The sequence below is a fragment of the Vanacampus margaritifer genome, chromosome 4, assembly GCF_051991255.1.
Source record: "Vanacampus margaritifer isolate UIUO_Vmar chromosome 4, RoL_Vmar_1.0, whole genome shotgun sequence".
Classification (NCBI taxonomy): domain Eukaryota; kingdom Metazoa; phylum Chordata; class Actinopteri; order Syngnathiformes; family Syngnathidae; genus Vanacampus; species Vanacampus margaritifer.
Window position 1 is genome coordinate 12,820,824 of NC_135435.1, and position 14,946 is coordinate 12,835,769.

The window sequence follows — 14,946 nt, forward strand, 5'->3', positions numbered from 1 at the left end:
GAGAATTATCATATCGCCATTAATCTGTTCCAGTCTCTCCCCCAATTTTTATTTTTTGGTGATATATATATATATATATATATATATATACATACATATACATATACATATACATATACATACACATACACATACACATACACATACACACACACACACACACAGTCATGACAATTGAATTATTTTTGAAGAAATAACCTATTTGTCACACTTTCTCCTTCAGTACACACTCTTGGATTCTTAGTATGAAATTAATATCAGTCGATGATAAAGAATATATTCCTGTGACTATGTTTACACGGTCTGTCTGCATGCTTTGCTGCAATTGTTATCCCGTATTCCTATGGAATTCCCCATTGTATGTTAGGTAGCGGAGGCTAATGTGTTTGTTTTAAATACACACAGGTAACTCTCTTTGTTTATTTTGACAGCAACCTTCAGCTGAGAGGGGCTTGGAGCATTTTTTTTAAAAAAAGAACATTTAGTTATAGCTGACAAACTGCCACTTTGTAAAATGAAACCAGACACCTCACATCATTATTAATAAAAAAAATACTAACAATAATTATTGTTGACATCATTACTATTATTACGGCTAAAATAATAATTAATTAATTTAAAAAAAACTGTACAAGTAAATAAGTTAATGGCTTCAAAAAAACAAAATACGCTTTCTAGAGTGGAACAGTCAGAGTCCTGAACTAAACTTGATTGAGACACTGTGGCATGACTTCAAAAGAGCAATTCAGACACCCAAAGAATATTGCTGACCTGAAACAGTTTTGTAAGTTGTGTCCAAAGTTCTTCCTGAACATTGTACAGCTTCGCTCCACTACAGGCAATGTTTGGTTGAGGTTATTGCTGCCAAAGGAGGCTTAACCAGTTATTAAATCCAAATGTTCACATACTTTTTTTTTTCTTCCCTCCCGCACTGTGGCGTTGACATGTTGTGTTAAGTCAAAGCATGAAACATATAAGTGTTTGTGTGGTATTCCTCTAAGAAGCCCGTCTATTGTTAGGACTTAAATGAAGATCGGATCACATTTTTTGACCAACGTATGCAGCTACTCAGGGTTCGCATACTTTTTCTTGCATGTATACTGTACTATTATTATCAAACAATATGATTGGAGTTTTTGTGGTACGTAGCCATTACTTCATTTCTACATATGAAAACATTGAGGATTGTGTTTACGTGGCGTTTGCTTATCCTCTGTGTTACACATGCTCCCCTTATGACAAGACTGAAATCAAACTTAACCTACGAATGGAGACGCTGACATGGCGACACACTACATGAGTGATCAATTTCAGATGAACTGGTCCTTTGATGCAACAAAGATGCAATTTTCTGCACAGTACACGCTGTACTTTTCCAAGCTACTCAACAACCTTGAGCCATCTGAACTGAGCTCACATGACATCACTGTACAATTCGCTTGGGCCGTTCATATGAAACATAAAAACTAAGTTGCTAAGGGCTCAGGTAATGACCAATCACAACTGAGCTTCAGAAAACAGATGAGCCGTGATTGGTCGTTACCTGAGCCCGTACTTGCAAAACTTAATAAAAAATAAATAAAAAAGCTGTTGTCTGCGATTTAATGGGGCGCAAACAAAATGCGCAATAGAATCTGTTCACTGTTTTTGTTGTTTATAAGGTTTTCTCTTTGCATAAGCTTCGTTGACTTCTCTGCACTTATTCATTAAAGTTGAGAATCGTTGTTGACATTTTTTTTTGACTGGCATACTCTATAGTTTAATGGCTCCTCATAATGTGCTGCAACATGGCTCATTGATGCAGTCTCTTAAACCAAAATGTAAGGGACATTATTGGTGGATCTCAGTAGATGAGAAATTCAATAGAATAATAATAACAGAGCTTGAAAAGTTTGAAATTGGCCTTGATGCCTGGCTGCCATTTCAGACACAACTTTGCGCTCATAGGCGACATTATTGTTCTTTATCTGGAATAAATAAGTATTCATGAAAGGCAATTCTCACAATCTAAAAATGCAAAAGTGGAATGGAGTCAAGAAGGTCTTCTTTAAACAGAGAGTTACTGCAAACACACGGACGTTTGTTGTGTAACGTTTCCTAATGTAGCAAAACTATCACATGCAGAATTTATGACACAAACCTATTCTTCTCGGAGGGAGCAATGATTGCGGCTTTCTTTGTAAAAGGCTATTTTAAAACAGCGAGAGGTTAGTTTCGCCTCGGCTACACGTCATAAGAGAATATTCTCGGAAGGAAGAAGAAAGAATCCTAAAGGAATACACAGTGGTGCCTTGAGATCAGAGTTTATTTTGTTCAGTCACGGCACTCCGAACTCAAAACATTCACACTCAAACGATGTTTTCTTATTGAAATGAATGGAAACACCAACAATTCGTTCCAGCCTTCCCTTAAAATGAGTGTATATTTTAATTAGTTCTAGGCAGTCCTGGCCTCTTTTTAGCAAACAGCCAATTATATTGCAGTAGGGGACGCAAGTGGGATTTATGCTAATGATATGCAAAGACATAAAGAAACTGACAACTCATTGACTATTAAAAGAGAAAATATTCTCTTCATTAAGGTGAATAAAGCTAAAAAGCTTAAGTATTTTCGTCCTTCCTCTTTGTGATGTCCAATTAATGATCCTAAAAAATGTCAACTTACTACAGATTTCTCTTGTGTTTGGTTCTTATTGTGGAGCTGAACACAATACAGGGGCCAATCTTTTCTAGTGGGTCACAGGGCTGCAAACCACCCAAAAGTTTGCTTATCACTTCTTAACAGAAAGCTGCGGTGTAGTTGGTTTGATTAATAGCTACAATGTATGAACAATTCAAAATTGCTTGGAAGATTGGATTTACTTTTTTTTTTTTTTTTATAAATATGAATATGAACAATTCCAAAGGAGGCCTTAAATCCTATTTTTCTGTATGCGGCCTTCGGAGGAAAAAGTTTGGACACCCTTGACTGAAAGGGTTATATCACCGCAATATACATGCTATTTAGCATTAGCATTAAGCTAGTCGGGCCTTCACAGACAGCTGTTTGGCTGTTTAAAAATACAAGACCGTGTCTTCTTAATTGAGTTACGTTCACAACCACCATACAGTGCTCTTATCACAAGTCAAAGCAAAAAGTAAAAAATTCATCCAAATGGCGGCTCGTATTTCAATTAAGTCGTAATGCAAGTCACCCGTATAACAAGGCATTGTATTGTGCTAATACAATCACCTTAAGTCTTAGTTAATCAACAATAGATCATTTTTAAAAGCAATACAAATTCTTCACTCTCAACTTCAACAGGTTGCTTTTGCAAACATCGTTTTCAGTGACAAAGTCATCAGTCAGGGGTCGTCATGTGCCATAACTAAAGCCAACTTATTTCCTCTGACTCATTCAGCTCATGTGCCACAATGATAAATGACACGGCCACTAACTGGCCAGTGGACAGGAAGGGAGGATGGGGTCAAACTGTAGTTGACGATAATGTTTAAAATAAAACACAATGAGCCGCTAAAGTCATGGCTCAAGTAATAGTTTGACATGATGGAAATGGTTCAGTGGAGAGGCAGAGATTTCACATTTCAGGCTGGATTTAGACTACGTGGTTCAAGTGACCCAATTCCGATTTTTCCCTCCCATGTGGCTCACTCTGCATATGCGTCATGGGAGTGTAAGAGAGAAAAGAAAAAGGGGAGGGGGGAAAAAAATCAAGGAATGGGATAGATTCAGATCCAAATCAGGCCTGCCACTCTTCCAGTGCGACAGCAGTGTACAGTCAGCAGAGATATGCAGGACTTCCAAATGCACTAATCAATCAGATAGAGCCACTGAAAAGGCCTGCAGTGTAAAAAACAACCTAATAAACTCATTATTGTACGCCAGGGTCAGCAAACTTGGGTGGCGGCCTGACTGATGGCATGCAAGCTTTTTCTGGCTCAGTTTGATGTTGGGGGTGTGTGAGACTTCATTTGATTAAGTTAAACTGTATAAAAAGAAAAAAACCTGTACGCTTATTATAAAGAACTATTTTGAAAGAGTTTCTTAGCTCTTGTTCTGTTGCTCTCTTCAAGTCAAGAAATTGGAGGAAAAAGAAGACTCTAGTCATTCGAACAGTCCTCTAAAGAAGACGCATGAAGCGTGAAAGCAGCTTTTCAGACAAAAGTCTCCTAGCTTAATGCTAACATAAAGCAAAATACAAAGACGGGCTAATAGAAATTAGCCGAGATGTTCCATTAACGTTTCAAATAACTGCTGCTTTAACCCACACAGAGCAGCAACACATACAGAGCATAAAATAAAAAAATAATTAAACATTGTACTGTATATTTAAACACAAAAATGTTCAACCAACCCATGTAATGTTATCTGATAAAAGTCTACTAGCTTTTTTTTTTTTTTGCTTAATGCTAGTAGATCATGTGAAACGCTTCAGACAGGCTGATAGAAATTTGCATAGACATGGCTTTATTAATGATGAACCAGCACTGGCCTGACTTTTCAAACCAAGTTGCCATAGCTTTGTAAATGTTTTGAATGTTGTAAGAAAAAAATAAAACAAAAAAGCTTCATTAGCAAATATGAGAATTTTTGAATGCCAGAAGCTGGTAGTTTTACAACATCCAACAATTACTGTATCTTACATAAGGCCATAGATGGAGCATATCTTCTCCGAAATTATTGAATCTGTTGCCGTTAATGTTACATATTATATACCTGATACATATATATACAGATTAGCCAGAGATGGATGCTTTACTTAACTATGTCAAGGAAGCAGCAGTGTATAGTTCAAGAGCACATTTGATAACCTATTGAGAGAAAGCAAAAGAGCAAATATCATCCCTGCTTACTGTCTACAGGAAGAGCAGTGGATTAATTCATCACATTGCTAAGCCTTCGCTTTCTAAAATAAAATTTCCCAATGGCTCTCAACATGGACCATAGAAACTTGCACACATGCACACACACGTACATACACCTATCCGCACTGTGTAAGCACATACGCACACAAAAGTGAGACACAGACGTGGAAAAATTCAAAGAAACCTATTGTGTCATCTCTAAATGGACGATCAATAAATAAGGTGCTTCAGACACAAATGTTCACATTCATAATTCAAATAAATAAATAAATAAAGTGATGGTTCATATCTTGAAAAGCACATAAGTTGGGGGCACTGGTAACTTCTAGTTATCTGCAACATCTACCTGCCTAAAGTACACCAGAAAATAACGAAGTTCACTTTTAGGGGCTTTATCCATCCATTATCCTTGGAGCCCATCCCCGCTAACTTTGTGCGAGAGGCTGGGTATACCCTGAACTTGTTGGCAGGTAGCTACATCTATGGACAATTTAGTATTTAATTAATTCACACAAGCACAGGTAGAACGGTCAAACTCCACACAGAGTGACCAGAGTTGAATTGTGAACCCGTAAATTCTTAACTGTGAAGCAAACATGCAGAACACTACTCACCACTACAATTTCATTAAAAGAAACATGCAGTATAGGGTAGGGTGTGTGTGTCTGTGTGACTACAGACTAGGTTACATACAGTATAAGTGAGTTAAAAAAAAAAAAAGTATGGATGAGCGTGTCTTGCCACAACCAGAAATTGGAATGATTTAATGCGGGAAAGTCCAAGCTACGAGTGAGTGACTCTGCCACTTGCGTACATGCACAGATGCCACATGACTAGGCCCGCCCTTTTCTGACTTGATTTCCTTGGGCAAGGTAGGGGTGGGAAGTAACAAAGTAAAAGTATTTTTATTACTGTACTTAAGTAGATCTTCAGTTTTTACATTTACTCCCTATATTTGAAAACTGATACAATTTCTAGTCCGTACTTTGCCACGAGACTCTGTACTTTGAGATGATGTTGAAAAAAAAAAAGACAATATTATATATTATTATTATTATTTAATATTTATTGATAAAGATCTTCGGGTCTTATAAGGCAGAAAAAACAGCAACAGCAGTGAGATGGAGAAACAAGAGCCAGGGAGCAAAAACAACAATGGTAAAAGATCCTCCGTCATGGCCTTATTTAAGAGGATTGTTTGTTATTGTTGGTTAAAATGATAAGCTTCTAGCATCCAAAAATTTGACATCTAATCTGAAAACTTTGCGTACGTACAGTAGTACATCATTAGCTAATTTAGCATGTAGCGTCAGCACACAATGTTAGTAGCCATGGGAACACGTTCTTTTGATAGAATAAAAGCAGAAGGGTTTATTTTCAATGTTCCAATTGCCAATCTATTTAATCATTTTGAAGCATCGTGTGCCTACCACCGATTACTACATTTGCAAAGTTCTTCTCCTTGGGGTGTCTATAGCAGATGGCGATGAAAAATGATCATCCTCCTGTAAGGCATGGCACAACCTATATAATAATAATACGATTATATTTTTAAAAATAAATAAATAAATAAAAATAATAATAATAATTATTTGCATGTCATTGAAATTAATAGTGAGTTTTTACAACGAATGATCATTAAAACTAAAAAAAAGTCTCACTTTTATACTTAAGTACATTTCAGTCTGCCTTTTTTATTTTCATTTAAATGGGGAGTTTGCGATTTAAAACAAGCAAAAAAACAACTAAACTGTTCCCCTAATCAGAGACAGAAGACAAGACTGATGAGGTGTCAATCATTTGCCATTCACTTGTGAGGACACTCACAAGTGCGTCACCGCACACTCCCGGAGCCTCATGCTGACCTGACCTTAGGCTACAGAAGCTGCCTCCTTTGCTAACAACTGGATGTAAGACTGACAAAAAGAAACACAGCATAGGACTTAAGGCAGATTCTGAAGCAATGCAGGTTTAGCAACATTTTTTCGACAGGTTATCACCTTTGTTTGAATTGATTATACATTCCAAAATGTTTCACTTCAAATAAATGAGTCACGCTACCAACATTACAAGCATGGCTAACATCCGTTTGTTTACAGTGCTGCTAATGCTAGCTTAGTATTGTTTCTGCTGCTGTTTTAGTTGTAGCTGGACAGCGTTCTCTGTGACTACTTATCACGACTGCGTACTTTCATAATCACATGCCATTATGAAAGGCCATGTTTGAGAATCTGTGAGGGACATAGTTTTGGAGGTGGGGGCCAGGATTAGTAAAGTGAGGCTGCATTCAAATCCTGCGGTTTTAAAACGACAAACTCCCACTTTTAAGTAGAGTTGAATCTGTATTTTTACTTCTACACCACTCTCGTTTACTGAAATATGTGTACTTCTACTTGAGTGCACTTTCTGCACCTCTGGAGAGAGGGCACCCCGACGGAAAAAGTCAAGGCCGGACAAATGGCGCCATGTTTGGCCGAGGCTTGTGACTGTCTATTTGGCTCTTTAAAAAAATGCCCACTATCACAGGACCTTGTACTTGAGCCTTATCATCCTCAGAGCAGCCCAGATGGCACCATACCCTTGACAAAGACTCACGTCACGCTCCCAAAGCTCCATTGAATGTTTCTCACACTGCAGACGCCTGCACGCCGTCTCCCGGTCGCCCGAGCTCCAAACACACAGCACACATTTGTTTGACTGTGTTTTTGCAAGAGGCTAAACTTCACTGTGGCTATGACCAGCTGTGTGTGGTTGGAGAGGATAATTATCATCCTTACAGGGATGAATGTGTGCGCAATCTTCACAACCACAATGACACAAGCCAGGGAACACATGCACATTGGGATGAGAAAAAACAACATTCAAAATGTTGCAGTAAGACAACTGATTATTTCACAGTTTACAATATTTCCTGAATTGGGTTTTTATGGTCAGGGAGCCCCATTTCCACAGGAGCGGTACTGAACCGTGCCAAAATCGTAGGCAACCATTAGAACCGTGAGTTATTTTAGCATTGCCAAAATTACCTCTCGTCTCCTCACTAGAATACAACCAGAAAAAAACAAGAAAAAAAAATATTTAGTGAAACCTAGTCATCCATGATACAATGGTGCAGCAATGGCAAAATTGCTTGCAATGGTGGGAAGTACAAATACTTCTTTACTATAGTATATTTAATATATTTTTCAGGTAGGTGTACTTCCATTTTCTCTTGACGTATTACTTTTACTCACTACAATTAAAAACAAATACCTACGCTGCAAAATCACATCTCCTTAATATTAGATAAAATACACTTGTTCTTAGTGTAAATTTACTAGACACAAGTGAAATTACAGTAATTTTTGGACTACAAGGCGCACCTCTGGCTATAAGCCGCGCTAGCTAAATTTGGGGAATACTCGAGTTTGTTACACATGTAAGCCGCCGGTGTTTTAATGTTCCCGCTACTTTCTTTTCCATAATGAGGGCGCAAATTGTCTTGCTCTCGTTCTGTCTCTCCTACTGTATTTGGGTTCACTTGGTTTGTTTTGCTCTGCCTGACGATTTTGCGCTTCCTTTATAGTGCGCCCCCTTGTGATCCGATGGATAAGCCGCACCTTTGTATTAGCCGCAGGGTCGAAAGCAAGTGAAAAAAGTAGCGGCTTGTAGTCCAGACATTACTGTATCTGCCAGTGCAGTAAGAGAATTTTACTAACTTAGATTTCTTGAAATAAGAAATATGTGTAAATCTATATTAATCTTAAAATAAGCTTTAAAAACTTATTCTAAGCAACAAAACAGGCAATTAAATCTTAAAATAAGCCATAAATACCAATTTTTAAAGGATAAATTGCGTTATTTCAAGAAAATCCAATCTTTAAAAAAGCTTAAAACAATACTGAAACAGAGAATGAAGTGTCAATCTTTATTTGTGCTTTTAGTTGAGTGTCAAGCAGAGGTCAAGATTGATTGTCGAGATAATGGGTCCTGTTTTTAAACTGCATTTCGTATGACCCAGCCAGGGATTGAACCTACAACCTCCCAGTCTCAGGGTAGACACTCTACCACTTGGCCACTGAGCTGGTACTATGTTCACTAGAAAGTAGATATAACGAAACCACAAACTGATTATTTTTACAAGAAAAAAATGCTTACAATAAAGTGCTATATCGCACTTTTGTTTGTTTCCACACTTGTATTTTTCCATTTATCTTATTACTAGATTCTGCAAAATTTTTAAATAAGAAAATTCTACTTATGAAACCCCAGTTCAGGGACTTTGATGTAATCTAAAAATGTGGGAAAACTGGCTGTTTCTACACCTTACTTTGTTACTTGTTCGCCCTTAGTCGATGAGAACACGACATAAAACTAAATAGAAAATATATCGGCACTATTCCGTAGTACGGAGGACATCCGCTATTCGCAGGGGATAGGGAATGGCAAAAAATCTGTGTTTAACTGACGTCAATTGAAATTCATTTGAAAATGTTTTAACCTCCCCAAAAAATCTTTAAAAAATGCTGAAAAGCCTTCATTATGCATTTTCCACACACAAAAAATAAATAAAACTCTCCCCAAAATGCTTTTTGTTAAAAAAAAAAAAAGTAATTACTTGAACAATGAGCGATATGCGTGGGTCCACTATGCATAGTTCTCAACCTCTGCACACGTTTTCAGCAAATTCCTTCAAACACCTATAATGCATTAGACATAAATCTCAGAATTCACTTTACAAGATCTTGATGTATTTAGTGAGACCGCTTCCTCTATCCTCTAACATTACAAATTATGATGACAAAAACAATTCAAACTAAAATCCCTTTCTAGAGATTAAAATTGCTGGGGTCAAACTGATCCAGACGATAAAAGATGTTAGGGGTTAAAATAGCCTAAATTTACGTAAGAATGTTTAATACTAATGCCTGAAATGTGTCTTTCTTTTATCAAAAAGGTTGCCGATTCATTTCCAGCAAAAGGTTGATCAATCAACTAATTGTTTCAGCTCTACTTACTGCTGTCACCTACTGGGAATTGGTGCTGCTAAAATTAATAAATAAATAAAATTCTCCCTGGGCATGAAAATGGTGTGTTCGTGTTCAAAAGGGGCTTTAAAAGAGTGGCATGCACACAATTTCCAACGCAATCAATAACTATCATCGATCTCCTCTCTTAGCGATAGAAGCAAATCAAAAGTAACAGCAACACATGACCTCTATTCGATGCTTAGCAATAATGTAAAAACAGAAAGTGCACTTTTCCTCCACGGTAAGCGCCAATTGAACTCCACCAGTCGCTGCAATGATCTACAGAGGACGTTAAAGATGACACCTTATAGATTCGGGATTAACCCTTTACATCTGAAGGAGATTTGTGTACCATTAGTTTAACTCAATCAGGGGACTAATTCAATCAAAGGCACAGTGGGCATCCTGACGTGGGGGCATCTGTCTCGCTGCATCTTGCACAGACATTTTGCCACAAAATTCAGCTTGACATGAGCCCTCAAAATGTACAGATACAAAACACACACATTATCTACCCCCGAAACAACTTCACGAAATTTAAAATAATTCATGCATTTGCGCAAGTTACGGTTGTCCTAAGACAAAATTTAACTGTAGCTGTGGTAAAAATTATTTTTAAATATTATTTGAAAAGTTTAAAATCAATCAATTATTCAATTTATGTTATTTTTAATTGTTAAAATATTTTGTTTTATTACAAGCATATTTCTACTAGTAATAAAAGTAGTAATTGTGCTCTGAAGTTGTTTCTCAACATAAACACAAGCACTACATGACTCAGCAGAAATGACCTCAAGCTAATTGCTCCGGCCATAGATAGTGAGAATGTAAATTTTCTCTTGTAATTTTAATATTTTTCACTCATAATGGAGTATGTCTCTCAAAGAAACACAATCCTGTTGCTCATATCATCAGAAAAAAATACATTAACCAATTTTTTTCTTTGGGGGGTCAAATTTGTCCTTGATCAGTTAGCATGGCGGCTAACAGCTAGCATGTGCGCTCAAGCTAAAAAAAAAAACAAAACTATAAAATTAGCATTGATTTTCAACCCTTTAACTTCCATTCCTGCTACTGTAACTATAGTACATTTAAATTAGTATTCAAATAAAAAATATTCACAACATATCTTTCAGATGTCTGAGTATCTGTAACAGGATTGCGCCAAACACAGCAAAATATGTCATATCGCTGCTGACGGGCCGAATCCTTGTACCTCCAAAATAGTCACTTTTCAGGAGACCCCCAAAATGGCATGTGTGTTCAACTATTAACATTGCATCATCAAAGACAGCAAGCCATTTTTAACATTATAGATTGGTCAATAATTTGTATATATTTTTTTAAAGAATAAATATATTAATTTATTATTAATTTATTAAATTAATAATAAAGTAACACCCACACTTTAAAAAAAAAAAGGTGGAGGGAGAAAAAAACAAACTAATTTTAAAATGTTGGTACGTAAATTGTCTGGTAATTTTAAGAGCCACCAAATATCATAGCACGAGTGATTGACCTTAAATGGAATCAAAGACGACTTCAACTACTTATTCTCTTAACAACTCAACACTGATTTCCTTCTTGATTTTTGCCATAAACCAAATCCATCAGCCTTTCTCATCTCAGCCTCCTGCACAGCAAACACACCAACGTGCATGTGTGATCTCTTATGCAACATGCAAATGAGAATGGAATTGATCATCCCCTTGATGGGAAGCACATCTCTTTTACAAGCGTCCAAGCAGCACATCTCATTATGCCACTCTTACTGTAATTATTCATGGTCCAATAGACAAATGGGACTGTTAGATTTTGTGATGATGCAACATACTCAGCATACACTTTACAGTATGTATGTGTCAATCCTCTTCGGGGCCGAGCCAGTTTTGTCATTTTTCCATTAAAAAGAGGATATTTTTGTATGATGACCTTACATAAGTCAGTCGAAAGGTGAAGCAGAGGCCAAATAACGTTGAGTGAAAACTTTGCCACAGATTTTCGCTCTGGTTTGCAACTAAAGCAGAGATATTTTGTGTGGCCTCTAAATATAGTCAAACACATTTTACAAACAATGTCAAAAAACAAATGAACCAAACATCTGATTAAATTGGAGGACTATGTCTTGACCTAATGAATTTGATAACATATCGGTGATTCTCTTAATTTTCAAAGTGCACAGAACATTTTACAGTTGCTTACAAATGATATACTTTTTAGGACTGTAACGGAATATCCACCTCTGGAAAATTTGCTTACAACTGGGCATAAAACTTAAAAACAGAAGCAGAATGAAGGAAACTCAGGGAGCTGAGCCAGCCGAAATTAGCAAATTTCTGTTCAGCGGGTATGTTTAGTAGCTCAATTTGATTATTTTATTTATTTTTTTAATTGACAATGGACATTCCAAGAAATAAAACTTTAAACCGGTAACATTTAACATTATGATTAAGTCATACTAGGCGTGTTTACCATGCTAATGCTAATTTAGTATTGCTATTTTGTTTATGCTGGAAATACATTCTCTGTGACAACGTAGTTAAAGTTTTAACACTTCAAACTCCTCATTTGAATAATGATTCAATAAAAACTATTATGTGGTTAAAGAGGAAGTCAGTCCAAAAAATGTATTGACAATAATATGTTCTATGCAGCTCCATTAGTCTAAACATGACATTCTGATTAATATTACATTTGCGGAATATGAGTAATGAGGCAAAATCCAGCCTTTTTTTTTTTTTAATCTATCCCAGGGGGTGGCCATTTTGCCACTTGCTGTCAACTAAAGATGACATTGCAGTTGCTCAGGGCTCAGGCAACGACCAATCACAGATCAGCTTAAAAAAAAAACAGGTGAGCCCTGAGTAACTGTGATGTCATCTTCTGTCGACAGAAAGTGGCAAAATGGCCGCCCCCTGAGATGGATAAAAACGACTGGACTTTGCTGAATCACGCATAGTCCACAAATGTAATATTAATCCTAATGTCATATTTAGACTAGTGAGGTCACATATAACATATTATTGTCAAGAATTGTTTAAGGTTGACTTCCCCCTTTAAATAAAAAATGTAACTCAACAAATACTAGAAAACAAAGTTCTAAAAGCAGCAATGCAACTTAACTGTTCTTAAAAATGTTTCACATTGGATTTTTTTTTTTTTAAAGTTCACGCTACTAGAACTACTCTTTTTTTTTCCACACCACTAGTACAAGCCCAACAATCACTGACCTACATCCTCTTCTTAAAGACAGTAGAGTTTAAGTGACTGAGTTCATGGATTTGAAATTAAGCGCAATTAAATGTCAAATCAAGTGACCTTTCCATTCAATCCCGGCCTTTGTCATAAGTGACAAACAAACATTTAGTAGAAAGTGTGTGTGTGTGTTCTCTCACCTTGCAGCTCAGGGGTTTGGGGGGTAGTCCCGAGACAGGATTTCCTTGATGCTGAGTGGTGTTGGTCTGCTGGGGCGAGTGGGAATCCTCGGACTCTTTTCCACTATGGTAGACCACCCTATCAGAGATATGAATACTTGAAGCACAGCCCATGCTTCAACCCACTTCAGCCTTATATTCTCTCCTTTTTTGTGCAAGAGCTTTTTACGTTGCGGTCCACCAGAGTGTCATTTGCTCACTTTTTGTTTTTAGTGACACAAGATGTCCATTCCTCTTGCTTAAATATATAAATAGATATATGTCATCTGGGCCACAACCAAGCCAGTTCAGTAATTGCTCTAAAAAGACACATGAATAATAAATTTTCTATCCCCACCCCACACCCCTCCAGGACGCTGATTTCCTCCCTCTTGTTTTTCACATGAACTTAATTGGAGATCTTTAATCAAAGCAGCAGCCTCCTTTGGCGGTGGAAAAAAAGTTGGGTTATAGTTCAGTTGAACTGTTCAGATCCCCCAAGACTCCTCTTGTCGCTCGTACCACATCACCATTTTTCATGTTGCTTTTTTTTTGTGCTCAACTTCAGTCATCAAGTAGGCCTGAGCACACAGTCACACACACATTCATACACACAATCACACCCCTCACACACACACACACACGCTCTCTCTCTCTCTCTCTCTCACTCACACATGCACTCTCTCACCCACCCACACACACACACACACACATAGAGACAGTGCCGCCTCATTCAACAGTTTTATCCATTGCTGCTGTGCAATCTTGCATCGGTAGTCGTCCTTAGCCACCCTAGTGCCATCCAATAACAATGCGAACACAGGGCAGATTGTGTGGCTTTGGGAACAATCTGCTGGCCCACTTCAGCTGAGGACGGTCAAGGTACACGTTGTCACCGTGCTTTGCTCCAACCCCGAACCGACCAGCATCTTCCTCGTCATCAACAGGCTGCAATATCCACACTGCACGGCATTCATGTGGACACTCGTGTCAAAGCATTCCCAGTGGAACAGGACGCAACTCCCCATGTATCAGCTCCAGATTTGGCCGGCGGAGGACGCGGAGGGGCCAACCGGCGTTCAGGCATCCGCTACCCGTTTCAAGATGAGCCCAAACCGGGCGCAGTGTCTCCGGACTTCTCGGTGATCCCTCATTCCGGTAGTGCTGGCGTTGGAGGAAAAAAAAAAAAAGAAGATGTATGTAGAGGCTGTCAAATTGTAAAAATGACGAACGTACCGCCCTCTGGAGAATGCCCCCAAAACGGCAGCATTTGAAGGCAAGTTTTCGGTGCAGGATGATTAAAGGTGGCGAGGACGCAGAGACGAGCGAGAATGAAGCCACCACTTCGAGCTCGTTTTTAGGCTTGTCTTTTCTCTGTCGTTTGCCCTTCCATTTCTTCGCCGCTGCTTGACAGCGGCACATCCAATAAAAGCACCCGCAAGGATTGACCTACAGCCTTTACTGACGTTAATGCAAATGAGGTGCGCGCAGCTAATGGGCGCCGCGCTCCCGCAGCCGGTGGGTGGTCCTCCACGCGGCGTGGGAACTTTGAATGCACCAACAAAGCTGAATGCACTTTCCCTCTCGGCTACATGCCTAAATGCAGGCGGTAAAAAAAAACGTTTATTCCCCCCTTTACAGCCAATGCCATTTGAGGAT

General features: G+C 38.1%; 1 protein-coding gene across 1 annotated transcript in view; it reads right to left on the reverse strand.

Moving 5' to 3' along the window:
* pde8a (phosphodiesterase 8A) overlaps positions 1 to 14,734 on the reverse strand; it is a 69,672-nt gene extending 54,938 nt beyond the window's left edge. The window contains exon 1 of the mRNA XM_077563576.1: positions 13,270 to 14,734. Coding sequence (XP_077419702.1) covers positions 13,270 to 13,422 — 153 coding nt within the window. The 5' untranslated portion in view covers positions 13,423 to 14,734. The remainder of the gene's footprint in view (positions 1 to 13,269) is intronic.
* Between the last annotated feature and the right edge of the window lie 212 nt (positions 14,735 to 14,946).